Source organism: Anarrhichthys ocellatus, unplaced genomic scaffold (genome assembly GCF_004355925.1).
Source record: "Anarrhichthys ocellatus isolate YVR2014 unplaced genomic scaffold, GSC_Weel_1.0 scaffold54, whole genome shotgun sequence".
In the NCBI taxonomy this organism is placed as follows: domain Eukaryota; kingdom Metazoa; phylum Chordata; class Actinopteri; order Perciformes; family Anarhichadidae; genus Anarrhichthys; species Anarrhichthys ocellatus.
In genome coordinates, this window is record NW_022280084.1 from 40,063 (window position 1) to 56,289 (window position 16,227).

The 16,227-nt window shown below is 46.4% G+C and overlaps 1 protein-coding gene across 1 annotated transcript in view; it reads right to left on the reverse strand.

The window, feature by feature from the left end:
- Positions 1-16,227, reverse strand: part of LOC116396194 (disco-interacting protein 2 homolog C) — a 54,582-nt gene that overhangs the window by 7,853 nt on the left and 30,502 nt on the right. The window contains exons 12-29 of the mRNA XM_031870637.1: positions 16,117-16,210; positions 15,670-15,789; positions 15,215-15,329; positions 12,895-13,034; positions 12,649-12,785; positions 12,359-12,567; positions 12,124-12,238; positions 11,197-11,398; positions 10,991-11,091; positions 5,725-5,805; positions 5,382-5,505; positions 4,930-5,051; positions 4,221-4,332; positions 3,307-3,416; positions 2,928-3,058; positions 1,910-2,078; positions 1,640-1,810; positions 719-748 (exon numbers count right to left, since the gene is read on the reverse strand). Of these exons, the coding sequence (XP_031726497.1) occupies positions 719-748; positions 1,640-1,810; positions 1,910-2,078; positions 2,928-3,058; positions 3,307-3,416; positions 4,221-4,332; positions 4,930-5,051; positions 5,382-5,505; positions 5,725-5,805; positions 10,991-11,091; positions 11,197-11,398; positions 12,124-12,238; positions 12,359-12,567; positions 12,649-12,785; positions 12,895-13,034; positions 15,215-15,329; positions 15,670-15,789; positions 16,117-16,210 (2,283 nt within the window). The remainder of the gene's footprint in view (positions 1-718; positions 749-1,639; positions 1,811-1,909; positions 2,079-2,927; positions 3,059-3,306; positions 3,417-4,220; positions 4,333-4,929; positions 5,052-5,381; positions 5,506-5,724; positions 5,806-10,990; positions 11,092-11,196; positions 11,399-12,123; positions 12,239-12,358; positions 12,568-12,648; positions 12,786-12,894; positions 13,035-15,214; positions 15,330-15,669; positions 15,790-16,116; positions 16,211-16,227) is intronic.

Here is a 16,227-nt window from a genome sequence, read left to right on the forward strand (position 1 = left end):
GCCCCCCACCGGACACCAGAGCCCCCCACCGGACACCAGAGCCCCCCACCGGACACCAGAGCCCACCACCGGACACACAGCGGCATGCTGGTAGTCAGAAGCCGACACGCCCACGGCACAACATATCAGCTAGCTTCATCTCCTAGAATAGATTCTCTAACTTTGAAACCAAAAGAAGAGTTATTTGATGTACTGATGGAGAAGAGACGCCCAATGAGAGAGTTTAAATGTTTTAACACATTTATCTTTTTGTCATGACGCTGCGTCACCACAGAGCGATGCAGGAACGAGTCCTAAAACATGGAAGTGAGTCAGCTTTTTGCATTTCCAATTCCCTCCAAGTGTCAAAGTCAATGGGCTTTTTGATTATTTTTTTTTTTTGGATAGATGCTTGAAATAAGCTCTAGTGCTGACGAGTGGTTTTGACAGTCGACTGTCCCGTGAAACTCTGACTAGAAACACATTGTGATGTGTAAAACCGGAGGAGTTCCTCTGATCAATATGTGGATTTTGGCCCATTATTTTGTCAAACGCTGGTGTGACCGGACACCAACTTCATTGAATCCATATCGACTCCAGCTCCCGTCGCCTGTGACACCAGTGGATCCTCAAAACAATCCTTAAAACCTTGGATCTAAAGCCGGCTGATGAGTGATGTGCTGACAAGCAGTAGGGTGGAGGTGGAGGTGGTGGGGAGGGATTGATGGTGGTTCCCTACCTGGTCCGCAAGCTTTCCCAGCCTGTGAGGCTACAGCAGCAGAGAGGGGTGGTGGAGGAGGAGGAGGAGGAGGAGGAGGAAGGGCGGAGACACAACCAAGTATGAGATATGTGGGCGGGGTTATGATTCAAACAAGGAAGGAGGACGGGAAGGAAGAACAAAACGTCAAAATGGAAAACTCAAAAGAAACAAAACAAGCAGTCAGCACTGAAACAATCGTTCAGCCAAATGTTAGTTTAGTCATTCAAAGCTGCTAGTTATTAATATCACAGAGCACTCGTTCACTACACGAACATCAGTGGTGTCGCTGTAACATCAGTGCACACTGACTCCGTGCAGTTGGAGGTTCATTAAGAGGACATTGTAATGGGAAACATATTTATAAAGGTTGCATTTCCATCATATCTTAACATTAATATCTGTAAAATGCTCAGCAATGTTTTATTTATATAATAACTGAACTATCCAGAGCAGATCACAAGAGATCCTTTTATTATCCGCTCCAGTGTTTCTCTTTTTAACTTTTACACATGAACCTGATTTGATCCACTTAAGGTTGTAAGTCATAGCCGAGATGTAAAAGAGATGATCAGCTTGAAATGGAAGGATGACGCTGAACCATGAGAGACAAACAGAGAAACAACTGAACGTCTCAAGAAGCTTTGTGTGGATGAAGGAGAAGAGAATGACTTCATTACCTCGAACTCGTCTCTCTGTAAACTCGTAATCTAGTTACCCTCAAACTGCTAATAAAGAGCTCAGCTTCAGCTTAACTTGTTCTACAAACCAACAAGAAGCAGCTGTGGCCAACGTCAGCTGAACAAAATGCATCATGTTAATATTGATTCCAGCCACGAGAAATGTCCCGAGTCTGTGGAAGCGGACAAATCCGGGAGCGAAGAGGAGAAAAGTCCGACTGACCTGCAGGCAGATCGCCAGGTTGACCCGGCAGCCGAAGGAGGTGCTGACGGCTCGAGGGTGGAGCCCCAGGTCCTTGAAGAGTTTGGAGAAGGACTGCGTCAGGGCTGTCCGGGGACGCTCCTCCGCTACCACCACGCAGGTCCTCACGCGAGACAAGTCCAACCCTCGAGACTGAAGGGGGACGAGGAGGACGCAGAAGGAGAAGCTTGTAAATTCATGAAATGTCAAGAGGCGCACGACACACAACATTCTTGACGAGACCATTTCTACCTTCAGGGAGTCGGTCTGCAGGCCGAGGCCCTTGGTGCAGAGCTCCATGACGCTGTAGGAGCAGAACGTGTCGCGGACTTTGTACTGACTGACGGCCGACAGCCAGAGAGCCGGGTTCACCTCCAGCTCGGACGGAGGGATCAGGATGGACTGGTGACCTGAGTACACACTGCAGAGAAACAAGACGGGAGGAGGGCGGAGCGAGGAGGGATTATGTTGTGGTACTGATGGAAACTATTCTGCAGAAATGTGGGCATGTTTCATTTAAAACATCCTCTTTCATCTGCCTTTTCCCCGTCTACACATCAGTATCTAAAGCTACTACATGGTACTTTAACTTTGTGTTGATTCTGTTGCTCCCTGTGGACTAAAGCTCTAGTGTCTCTGAGCACCAGACTCCCTTTAGGAAACCTCTCATTATACTGCAGCAGGGTCTGACCCTCTCAGTCCTGGTTCTGGTTCTCCCGTGCCTCCCTTCCCTCCAGCGGGTCCAGCAAAACGTCCTGGGTCTCCAGCAGCGTGGTGTCAGTGTTGACTCCCAGAGAGGAGAAGCTCTGCTCCTGGAGGAGGAGGAGGAGACGCTGCTGCTGCTGCCGGGAGCTGAGCTCTCCTCCTCCCGCCGGAGCTCCGACTGCAGGTCCAAGGCTGCAGGTGGAGCCGGATCTGGGTCTGTCCATGGTGGACCGGTCTCTGCTGGAGGATCTGGGTCTGCCTACAGTGGACCGACCTCTGCTGGAGGATCTGGATCTGTCCACGGTGGACCGGTCTCTGCTGGAGGATGTGGGTCTGTCCACGGTGGACCGGTCTCTGCTGGAGGATCTGGGTCTGTCCACAGTGGACTGGTTTCTGCTGGATTCTGAGTTGAAGGAGTTTCTTCCGGTGGCTCCGATGACGAGCATTAAGAATAACTCTATAGAAACAGACCATCTTCTCTCTGATGGTCTATTTACTGATGGAGGTCTGATAGAGGATCAGGACTACACTGAGACTGGTTCATATAGACTCTTCTTTGTCTGACCTGCAAAGGCACCAGAGGACGAAGCCCAGGCCGCAGTACGGGTCCAGGCAGATGGCGACCTCTCTGGACGGGTAAAGCTCGCACTGCAGCTTGATGGAGCGGCAGAAGGCACTGGTGGCTGCGTGAGACATCTGAACAGAAGAGACGGACACATGACACCCAGAAGACGTAGGGATACTCTCATTGGCCCGTGTACTTTTTAATCTTCTCTTCCTTTTTATTTTAAAAAGCAGAAATGAGAAACAAAATGTTTAAATGATTTTATAATCCAAGGATAAATCACAAATCCAACATAAAATGCAAATAAAAGAAGTATTTTTCTAAACCAGCTATGTGGCACTTTTTTTTTTGCACGTAAAGTGAACAGCTGTTTGTTCACCTTGACTCCAGCGAGCATGCCGGTGGTGGAGACACTGAAGTCCAGGTAGGCCAGGGTGTCGGGGTTAGAGGGTTTATGCAGCAGAGGAGGTTTCTTCTTTGGCAAATCGTCTAAAAACAAGATCAACTCGGTCACATCAGTGCTTTTTCAACATACAGTATATGTACAGTACACAGACATTTCCATTCTTTTGGGAGTATTACAGATGTTTGTCTTTATATTCTGCGTTTTTTGGCATTTCTGTACTGACCTATCAAATGACATGAGCCTCATCAGTTTAATCAGTTTGAGGTTCTGTAGCCGATGCTTCATGTGTTAAAGCTGCATTCTCTCTAGTGTCCACCAGGGGGCGACTCCTCTGGTTGTATAGAAGTCTATGAGAAAATGACTCTACTTCTCTCTTGATTTATTACCTCAGTAAACATTGTAAACATGAGTTTATGGTCTCAATCTCTAGTTTCAAGTCTTCTTCAATACAGCATGATGTTCATTTAGTACATTATGGTCCATTTAGAGTCAAACAGACCATAAAGCAGGGAATGCTTTAGGGCGGGGCTAATGTGATTGACAGGTCGTTGTTCAGTTTTCGGTTGCACTTAAAGACACTTCTAGAAGTCTGCTGTTCATTTCTATCTGGTAAGTACATTTGTTCTAGCATGTTTTTTTTGCTTGAAAAAAAATGAATCCCAATTAATATCACAGTAAACGTGAATCACGGATGCTCCTTGCTAACTAAGTTAGCGCTACGTTAGCTGGTAACTTAGAGGGCCTCGCTCCTCCCAAGCTCCACCCCCTTTGTCCAAACATGGTTTCCAGAAACAGTTAACACCAATGTTTTACTGTCTTTATTGTTAGTGCGTGCGTGCGTGCGTGCGTGCGTGCGTGCGTGCGTGCGTGCGTGCGTGCGTGCGTACCTGTGTCCAGGACGGGGGGCCAGGTCCGGACGTCCACGGCGGCCGACGCCTCCTTCGACTTCAGCAGTTTAAAGATGAGCTGCGTGGTCATCACGCACACCGACCGGCTCACCTGCACGACGCAGTACAGACAACTCAGACGTCTGGTAGAGGAACCAACGAAAGCAGCGCCGCATCACATTCCGTCACGCGTTACCCGACCGTGTGGGAGAGCACGCTTCACTTGAAACAGGTTGATAGCGAGGTACCTGCAGCTCTGATTCACTCGCTGATCTGTGGGGCTAGTTCTCCACAAGCTGTCGTTTGTTCTCGTCATCCTTCTCTGGTTTTCTGTCTTTCTATTTTAAACATTAGTGAGCTCGATCTGTTTTATGACTTCATGCCTTTAAGGCTGATTTTATTTAAGAAGCTCAATCTTCTCATGCTTTGAGATAATTGGTGAAATGTGTCCCAAATATCCATCATTTAGGACTTAAATGTGTCTTAAATGCATCAACAGAGAATGATCATGTAGGTGTCACCTAACACAGCATCCTTGTTGTTTTGATTTATTGACCAGAATGTCTGTGAGATGGTGTCTCATTAGTTTCTGAATATTCACAATATTGTGTAAATCTCTCATATTGTTACTGCTGCAGCATGAGACAGCGCGCTCTTTGTTCGTCATCAATCATCCGGCAGGCTAAAGCAGCAGAGCGTCAGGTTTTACCTCCACGATCATCTTGACGGTGGGCAGCGTGGTGGCGATGTTCTGCGGGTGAGGCGGTCGCACCGTGATCGGCACGCAGCCGGCGTAAAGGCAGCCGTAAAACGCCACGATGAGGTCAATACCTAGAAGAGGGGGAGGAGGGAGGGAGGAGGAGGGAGGAATGGAAATGTAGAGGACGTGGAGGAAAAGAGGAGGAAGTGGAAATGTGAGGTGAGATGGGGGAGAGTAGGAAGGGAAAGTGCACAAGAAAGTGGAAGAAGGAAGAAGGAGGGGAGATAAGGGAAGGAGGGATGTCAGAATGGGAAAATGAGGAGAAGGTGGAGAAGAAATGGTCACACAGTCCCAGAGGCCCGGAGGTTCAGTATTGAGCTGTGAGCTCTGGAGGCGATTCACACAACCCGACAAAGACAAACACTGAAACCAGCATGAGAAACATGGGGTTGTGTGTTTACCTGGAGGGTAGACCAGCGCCACGTGGTCTCCGTCCTGCAGGTGGGCCCGTTCAGCCAGCATGCCGGCGATCTTCTCTGCCCTCTTATGCAGCTGAACACAAGTCAGAGAGCTGGCTATCGTAGCCTGGAGACACACACACACACACACACGCACACGCACACGCACACACACACACACACACACACACACAGTGAGCCTCACTGTTCCTTCACCATCACACTGTAGTTTATTGACAGTTTTTTTTCAACAAAACTGGTTTTGGCCTGAACCTCTCATTGAAGGTGTTGTATGCCTTTTATATTGTGTGTGTGTGTGTGTGTGTGTGTGTGTATGAAGGCTCACCCTGGAGTTGAGCAGTGTGTACAGGACGTGGTCCGGAGTGGTCTGGGCTCTCCACTGTAACACCTCCGACAGGAAGAGGAACTAAAAAAACACAAACAAATACAGGAACAGTGAGACCGAGTGACAACACACGCGCACGCACACGCACGCACACAATACTTCTACTGCTTAATTTTTCACTGAAATATAGAGAAAGTCCGTCACCTCTATGGAAACAGAACAATCAGGGCTCACAGTAGAGAGAACTCAAACATATAATGTGTGCAGAAAAACAGTTATAATGACATGAATCAGAAAACTCAAAAAATGCAAGTTGACATTCTTTGATTATCTATTTTGGAATCTAAATATCCAACATTTTTCCAAGTGTTACCAGTAATGGAAAATAAACGAGGCGCCACGTGATCTATTCATTGAACTATTTACATGTTGACAGCCTCTCCTCTGATCTGTGTAAACTATTTTGTTGTCACATGACTGTCGGTCTCAGATGAATCAATCATGGCTTCATAGTTGCGCTGAAAAGCTCAGAAGTTAATGCTTTTTACAGAATCTGGTTAAAGCAAAAAGTTTATTCGTGGCGATATTTTAAATGTAGAATAAAAATGTTTTTGATAAAATTTCCCAATTTTAAGCTCGTGAGATTTGGCACGAACACGATGTGATCAAGGATTTTCATCTATATGATAATGTCCGTTTTTACAGCTTCACGCTCTACACGTGTTAAATACATGAGATGGAGCGCGTGCGTGCGTGCGTGCGTGCGTGCGTGTACCGCTGGAGCTCGGCTGAGTAACTAAAGTAAAGTAACGCGTAATGCAGAAATGAAATTACTTTTTAAATGAGTTATACGTAGTTTGAAGTTGCCCGATACGGTGTTGCATTTACTGCTGTACAGCTGACTCCACCTGAGCATGATGTCTCATGTCGGGCCTTAATAACCAAAGAAAAGCCGTTTAGGAGCTTTATTGAGACCCAAACAGAGAACACTGATGAAGTATACTCATAACATGCAGCTCGGTGACAGTGCGGTCTGTTAGGGGGGTGCACTTAATTGGAAAGGAGAGAGTGAGAGAAGTGATATGAATGGAAGGAGGAGAGCAGAGTGAGGTAATAAGCAGCCAAGAAGAGATAGATGGGAGTTGGAGATTGGGGAAGAGAGAACAATAGAGAGAGAGAGAGTTAGTTTCTGGCCTCATGAATATTTCAAGATTTGCTGCCGAGTGGTGAATCGCAGCGAGCGTAACATTGTGTTACATTTCTGTTCTGCCCGAGAGAGTCGGTATTGTGTGTGTGTGTGTGTGTGTGTGTGTGTGTGTGCGTGATGAGGATTCAGCTGTCGAGAGTCTTAACCCGGCCGACCGCAAAGCAATCGGACCTCCGCTCCGCACCGCACCGCGTCCGACACGTCTGGGAGGAACTCTGGGCGCGCTTGATTTGTACTGCAAATTTCGACGACTGTTGAAAAATGAATTTTTAATGCCGGAGGAGCTCAAACGTGAACCGTTGCTCCTGCAGCCGAGGGTTGAAATAAACAAGTCTGATTCTTTTCATGTGTCACATTCGTGCAGTCGCAGAACAAACAACTTGTGAAACTGATGGTTGAGATCAGATTTGATTCTTTTACATCGACAGTTAGTTTCACTCACATTCAACCACTAAGTATTCAGATTATACTAACTGATCTTTTTCAAGCTGTAAGTTTAGGATCTTTATTGTTACATATTCAAAAAACTCAAAATATTTTGTCCCCAACAAACCAGTTCATGTGATGCTTTTAATGTTCTGTAACTGCAGCATGAAAGCGTGTGAAACTAGCACGATAGCTCGCCAACTTAATGCTTCATCAGCACACTCTTGTCACAGTGAAGGAGACAGGCGACAACCTGCAGTTCTGCCGAATGAAGTGTCTTAAAGCTGCATTCTCTCTAATGACCACCAGGGGGCGACTCCTCGCCACTCCTCCGCATTTCAAATATGTTAACTTCTGTTCATCGGTTTCGAAAACAACAACATGGCGAGGGCCGTAATCCAAGATGGCAACGGAAAAATCGACAAACTCAAGGCTTCAAAACGTTCAGTCCACAAACCGACGAGTGACGTCACGATGACCACGTCCTCTTCTTATATAGTCTATGGTTGGAAAACGCTATGACCAGATAATCAGTCAGTTTTGTTATGTTCTTAATTTGAAGACCACAGAAAAGAGAGAACAGGCTGGTTGTGCTGTGGTTGTGATGCGACACGTGTCACAAAGACCAGCGCCTCAGTTACTGAACCCTTTAAGCGGTGTACACAACCTCCAGTGCTGCTGAAAGCATCACTCAGCTCCTCATCAGTTCAGCAGACTCACCAGCTCCACGCATCACAAATCTCTCGGTTGGTTAAAAGATTTAAAGATGTTTTTCTTTCTCTCCCCCCCGATGCAAACATCACTCAGCTGCTTCCTTTTCCAGTTTTCCTGCCTCGTACATTAACGTCTACCGTTTGGTGGAGGCGTTGATCCAAACTGCCTTAAAGCTTCTCGACTGCACACACAAGAGAGGATCAAACCCTTTATCTACTCATTGAGTCACACATCTCCCGATTGTGCAACATGTAAATCTTCCTGATGAACAATCATTCAAAAGCTTCCACTGAACCAGAAGCTCAACAAAACACTTCAATAAGAGGCTTCTTTATGGAATGTTATATTTAAATTTAGGCATAAAGGAAACGGAAGTCTCAAATATAAAATCAGTCACTGGTCATCAGCCAGGTTTTGGTGCCACATGATTCATGAGTCTTCAGTGTTTAGTGAGACGATGGAGGTAGAGCTGGCTGAGATAACAACAAGTCCTGATCATTTAAAATGATTACTTCATGACTTTATTAAGCGAGTGTTTGTGTTTCAGACCGATTGTTTTTAACCACAAAGAGGATAAAAGCTGGTGTGTGTAGTGTGTGAGAGCAGCTGTGACGCCGGGTTACACTGAAGGCAGAACAAACTGGAATGCAGATGAAAGCCACGTTATCTCTATGAGGGAGCACCGGCATGCTAAACGCCTTCACAGAGAGCCTGTCTGGGACACCTTTATCAGTTTGTGAGCGCTGGTGTCGAATTCTCCCGTTAATACACTGAAGCCTGCAGCTCGGTTAGTATCTGATGAGAACATCAGATGCTCAGAGAAACCCAACACGTGGACCAGCTGGTGACACCAGCACTTTATGTCGCTTACATTTACATAAAGAACGAGGTTTAAGGAAAATAGGGTCCAGGTTGAAAAATACAAAAGTTCCTCTTTAAACATCTGCTGCTGAGGTACTCTTGAGCAAAGACATATCAAACCCATGACTGCAGAGGCTCAGCTGGTCCCAGTGTGAGGGTTCAATCTAGAGAGCTGCTCCAGATAGATCACATGTCACTCTGTAAGATCACACTGATGCACACAACACGTCAATAAACAGGAACACAAGAAGAGGAGGAGGAGCTCATTCACACAGAGGGCTCTGGTTTCAGAGAGATGTTCCACATGCAGTGATTGATGAACAAACAGCTCAATGATGAGGAGAAGCAGCAGCAGGAGCCTGAAGCTCAGTAAAGAGTTCATCCTCTCAACCTCATTAACATTAAACTAGAATCCACAATCACAAACTCATTCTGGAGGAAACTGACTCCGCCGCTCCGTCTGCTGAGGAAAGCTGCCAAAGTCGATTAAAGTGTGTTCAAACAAAGGAGGAGTAATCGTGTGGCTCTGGTCTGAGCTCATCACGAGCAGCATCGTCCTCCTGTTCGGACTTGTAATTATGGCATCAAGCCTCCGGACTATTAGTTTCATTTTGCAAAATGGCCGAGCTGATTGAGATGCAGCACGACCTCCGAACCAGCGATACTCCGATACTGAGGCTTCACAACAGGAACCGTCTGCTGGAGACGGTCAACGGTGCTGCTGCTACTGTGCACTCATAACAACGTCGTAGTTAAACTGGTAGTTTGGATGTTTTGAACCTGTGGACAGAACCAGGCTAGCTGTTTCCAGTCTTTGTGCTAAGCTAAGCTATGCTAAGCTAACAGGCTTTCCCAAAAGTATTGAACAATTCCTTTAACTGTCAAATGAGAATCCTTCATAAAACAGACATGTTGAGTCAGAAATGTTGGCTCGGTCCAACGGCGTCTTTGTCAGGGAGACAGACGTGGGAACCGGAGGAGGCGTGGGGAGTTCAGTTGAAAGCACCAGAAAACAAAGTTTCCCAACATCTGTTCGGTAACATCCAACTACACACGAGCAGACTCAAGCGCGCTGCGAGAGACAGGCTGCTCTGGCTTCCCAGTGTGCTGCGGTGGAGGCGGTGGTGGTTGTTATTATTTGGGGCCTGTCTCTTCTTATTAGAGTCTACATGGTGTGTGCCGACGCCGCCGCCGGCTGCCCGGCGCTGTGATGACATGTTCAGTACGAGAGAAGAGAAGAAAATCAGTTCTGTCAGTAACACACACACCGCCTGCTTCTCTCCATCACTCCGCTGGTCTCGCTTTCTGCTGTTTCTACTTAAATTATGCTTTGTTGTTTTCTCTCTATTTCATATTATCTCTCTCTCTCTCTCTCTCTCTCCTTCTCTCTCTCTCTCCTTCACTGACTTTCCTCTCCGTCTCACTCACTTTTGTTGGCACAAATTCAACATGGAGAGTGCTGCCAAAGCATCTATCGTTCGCTGCCATCACCTCCTGGCATCGGGCTTTCCTAATGACTGCTTTTTAAAAGCTGCATAAATTGGTAATTCAGAGCATTTTGATCTCCTCAAAGGCTCTCAACATGGCGACGGTTGAGCCGGCGGCTTGTAGCTAACAGTGCAAACAATGGCAGCGGTGCTGACAGAGCTAACAGTGTTCACCTGAGGGGGAACTGGACAGCGGTTGCTTTGTTTAGAACCTCAAACTTAAAGAAGAACTTAAAGAAGAACTTAAAGAAGAATGACACTTTTGCGTCTTGAATCTAAAGCATTTGTACAAGTCCTTTAAACGAAACCTTTAAAATGAACATTCAGCTTGATTTTCCAGAAGAAAGGTGATGAATCAAAGCAACACTTAAAGAGTTAACGTTTTCTGTTATGATTCGATGAATGTTATAATAAATGAATATGTGGAAACAGCATAAAGGCCGAGTAATTGAGTGTAACTGGGAGCGGACCATGAAGGCCTCATGTGTATATGTGTGTTTGATGATGATGATGATGATGATGATTGTGGTGATGAAACCAGCAGCCCCCCTCTCACACACACCTTCCTTGCCTGGTCATTGTCTTCTATCTGAACCAGATCCCTGCCGCTGGCCTGAGCGATCCTCTTCCCCGACACCAGATTCCCCACCATCACAGACGCAGGACCGATCTCTGAGGAAGAGGGGAAGAAGAAGAGGACAGGTGAAGGAGTGCGTGCGGTTAGAAGAGACAGCGTCTCCAGATATATATACCTTCACACATCCCTTCACACTGTACCTGGTTGTTTCTGCCGGGGTTTGGGCAGGTTGGTGACGCAGGTGTGCGGACACATGAGCACGTTGCAGGGGTGCAGCGCCCCCTCCAGGAACAGCTGCTTGGTCTCTGACAGGTGGATGCCACCCAGGGGAGTCTTGGGCAGAGTGTTGGAGGGCACCAGAGCCAGGCAGTACACCCCCACCTGATGGATACCGTCTATCGCCTGGAAAGCGGATATACGGGTTTACTTTTAAGGACAGAATGAAACGGCACCTTTACTTCTTCAATCTGATTCTCCTCGGGTTCTGCCAACGGAAGCCGATGCGGAAGTGTTGCATTGTGTCTACTGACCAGCAGGGGGCGACTCCTCTGGTCGCAACAAGAAGTCTGATTGCATAGAAGTCTATGAGAACATGACCCTACTTCTCACTTGATATTTAAACATAACACACAACACATACATGCAATAAAGGGAATATTTTCCTTTATTATAGTGAAACATTTTCAATATTTCATCTTTGAATGCTTGATAGCAGCCCTCGATGTAAAACGCTGAGTGTGTCAATAACCAAGGAGCAGACAGGAAGTGTGTGTGATGGTAACGGAGGTCACCATCACACACACTTATAAAGAGGTTTGGTTTTTATTGCAGCCGTAAAAACAGCGCAGATGGTTTTTAAAGTTCCACCGCAGTCTCAACGCCGGCTTGTAGAGATCTGGAGCTGGAGTTTGGACTGAGATTGTATCTGCTCATGCAAAGCATGAATGTGCAGCACGGCATCATACACACTGTGTGAGCGTGTCCGACAAAGAACGTGTGTGTTTTGTCTCTTTTAGACGCGGCCTGTTAGAACGTGTCCGGCTGGTGTGCCTCCTGACGGTGACAGTTTTCCTGAGGAGGTTTGTGTTGAAGGTTTCTTAGAAAGCGATACATGGAGTAGTCGTTACCTGCAGAACTCGGCTCATCCACTGGAAGCTGTCCTCCTCGGTGGAGTCGGGCCGCTGCTCCGCCACGACCACGATCCTCTCGTCGTGAAGCACCGTGATGGAGAACACCGCTATCCTGAAACACAAACGACGAAAATGCAAATGTATTGTGAAGCTAATATCTCTGTTACTGTACTGAAATAATAATCCCTTTAATTTGTCCAAACACAGAGCAGAGCACATGTAGACCTCTCACCTGCCCCGGTAGACAAACTTCATGGGCTCCACGGCGAGTGCCGTGGCGACGATGTCGTCGGCGTTGTGCTGCCGGCCGCCGACCACCATCAGACCGTCCATCTTCCCCGCCACGAAGATCAGACCCGCAGGACCGATGAACCCCAGCAGGCCGGTCCTGGTGAAGGGAAACTCACTGACGGGAGCCCCGTTGTTGGTCACAGGGAAAACCTTTTGTAAAGAAAACAGTGTGAGGAAACGTTTGTACTCAAAAGAGAAAAGATGAAGTAATGAAGTCCTTCACACACTCACCTCGAAGGTGTTCTTGGTCATGCCGGCCAGGCCGTAGTAGGAGGTTCCCGTGGCCGCCGTACAAACACACAACTCTCCGATCTCGTCGGTTTTACAGAGCTGAGGAACTCCTTCTGGTTTCACCACACACATCATCCCTGCAGACACGCAGCGAGACGGCGTGGTGTTATGAAGGAGAAATGATGAGAACAGCGACTTGTGTAGTATTCAGTATCGAGACGTGTTGCATAAAGTCTCCGGTCTCACCTCCGGGCATCACGGCGCCGACGTCCTGCAGCGTGAGGACGGACAGCTTCTCCTCCGAGTCGACCCGGATCACGCCGTGACTCAGACCCTGCATGGACAACACGCCGCGACCGGGAGGGGTGCTGCCCTCCTCCACAGGCCTGCAGGACGGGGAGGAGACAACTGATCAGAGGACGGGGAGGAGACAACCGATCAGAGGACGGGGAGGAGACAACCGATCAGAGGACGGGGAGGAGACAACCGATCAGAGGACGGGGAGGGCTTTGTGATGAAAACGTTTAGATCCTGAGAGTGACGACATTTATTGGGGAGTGACACTGTTTTTCGAAACATTTTGGAAAGTGGGGACATTTTTAAGAAGTAAATAAAGTTTTGGTAAAGGGAGAACATGTTGGGTAAGGGAAGATATTTTTTAAATTGCAAAAAAAATTTGGGGAAAATATTTTTTTGCAAAGAATATTTTTGGAAAGGGAGAACTTTTTTATTAAAGCGACAGTTCACCCCAAAAACCTATTGATCCTCTCACCTGTACTGCTAGTGAGCAGTTTCATGTCGGAACTATTTTCTTTTCTATGGAACTACACCCGCTAAACGTATCACCACGCAGAAGGAAGTGTGCATCTTCTCAGCTAGCTAGTGCTACAATCAGGCGGTAACCTCCAGTTCTGCCGAGTGAAGCCGATGCTTCATGTGTTAAAGCTGCATTCTCTCTAGTGTCCACCAGGGGGCGACTCCTCTGGTTGTATAGAAGTCTATGAGAAAATGACTCTACTTCTCTCTTGATTTATTACCTCAGTAAACATTGTAAACATGAGTTTATGGTCTCAGTCTCTAGTTTCAAGTCTTCTTCAATACAGCATGATGTTCATTTAGTGCATTATGGTCCATTTAGAGTCACACAGACCATAAAGCAGGGGATGTTTAGGGCGGGGCTACACAGTGATTGACAGGTCTCTCTACCAGAGACGTATACGGCGTCTCTACATCACTCCTCCTCAGTCCAGATATGCTCACTTCCCGTTCATCGGTTGCAAAAAAACCAACATAGATACGGCTGTAATCCAAGATGGCGACGCCAAAATCCCCAAACTCCAGGCTTCATAACATCAGTCCACAAACCAAAGAGTGACGTCATGACGACTACGTCCACTTCTTACATACAGATGATGGTTACAGCTCAGCCGAGGAGGACGTCATTAAGGTTCAGGGTTACGGTTATGCCCGCTTCCTTCTGCGTGGTGATACGGTTGCCGGTTATAGTTCCTACATGAAACCGCTCACATCTAGTCGCACTATACTAGAGAGAAGCAGACATCTCCACGGCAACTCACACCAAAACAATCTGCAGTGATTAATAGAAAACAAAAAAGTGTAGTTTTGAAATTTGGGGGTGAGCTGTCCCTTTAAGCCAAGAATATATAGGTTTTAAGGTTAGAATTAAATTGGGGTTAAAGTTAGAAATAGGAGCTGGGGGCTGTGTGTCAATGAGGGAGTCTAGTTCAGTGTGTGTGTGTGTGTGTGTCTGAATTTATTTTCTTTATGAGGTTTGAAGCAGCTCTTCTGAAAATAAAGTGAGTTCATTACTTTAACACCCGCTGAGGCAAAGTGCCATTTATTAGCCTGTGTGTGGCACAAACACACACAAACTTAAAACGCACACACACACACAAACTTAAAACACACACACACACACAAACTTAAAACACACACACACACATACACACAAGGCTTTTACAGAGTCGTAATTAAGAGCATGAAGCATAAATTGGAAGCCGCCCTGCTTCGACTGTAATGTGGTTTGAACTACAGTGCGGATGATGAAAGAGGTGGAAAGGTTGTAAGTTTAGCGTTTCAAAAACTGTAAAGTCAGGAATTTTAATGGGTTAAATTAAGAGGCATTAAACAATCTAAAAGAAAGCTGCTAATTACTGAGAGTAAAGAAATGTGTGTGTACGTATGTGTGTAACTGAAACATGGAGAGAAGCGATAAGGAGATAAGGCCAGAAGATAAATGATTTTATGAAAAGATATTTTATATTTGATTTCTTTTCTTAATTAGAGGATTCGATGCATTATGATGACAACAGTTATTATATATATATTTATTAAAAGAACACATTGAAAATCCCTACAGTCGAAACACTGATGATTTTTGGTCAAATTTTAATAAAATTTCCAAGCAACTCTTCATGCATTTCTGTGTGTGTCCTATGATGTTTGACATGTGCACAGGGCAATAAAAAGACACATGTATACATGTGTGTGTGTGTGTGTGTGTGTGTGTGTGTGTGTGTGAGAGTGAGTGAGAGAGAGAGAGTACCTCCTTAAAGCTACAGTCAGGGCCTCGGGGGAGCTGGCACAGGGACAGATGACCTCCGGCTTCAACCCTTTGGTCTGGAAGACGTTGAGGAAGGCGTCGCAGGACGAGATCGACCCTGAGAGACAAACGGTTAAAGATTCTCCTAAACATCCAATAAAATGACCATCAAACAAAGCTCACAGTAACAGTAAGAGCTCTATTTAGTAGAGATTTGTCTAAAAAAGCGTCAGTTCCATTTCTAGCTCACCGTATCAAATGTCATCATAATGTCAATAATTACATAAATTCAGCATTACATGAATATTATAAAACAAAAGAGGCGTAACCTCTGTGCTGGCCATTCAATGTTTGGGTTAGTGTATTTCATGGTGCCCAGAGGATGAACCCTCTGTGTTTGAACGTTACCACCTTCACTACAGCACCAACCACAGTCTAGAGAGTGTGTTCATCCTTACAGGGATTCGAACCGTCCGCCACCACCAGCATGCGCAGGGAGCTCAGGTTGACGTCTCGCTGCTCCCGGTGGGCCACCAGAGCCCAGTGCATGTCCCGCGACTTCACACACGCCACCTTGGCTACACACACACACACACACACACACACACACACACACACACTCTAACAGTTTGACTTCTGTTCGACATTTTTCTTCAACATGCGACTGAAGGAATAAATTTAACTTTGAGCCAATGTCTGTAGTTTTCGGTGCTGTTGTATTGGATCACACTGAGATTTTATTTCACAGTCAGTGAAACCGAACACAGTCTGTTTTTCTGCTGGATGAAATATAAAAATACAAAAGGCTGGAAGTCAGATTCTTTACCCGCAGGTTTCAGAGACATCTGGAGGATTGACGGACGTTAAACTGGGACGTTTGCACTGCGTTGGGTGGATTTGTTTACCTTTGTGCTGGGAGACTTTTTGGATCCAGGACAGAGGGTTGACCTTCATGAGGGCGTAGGGAATACTGATGACATGCATCATGTTCATCACGCTCTGACGGAGACAGGGAG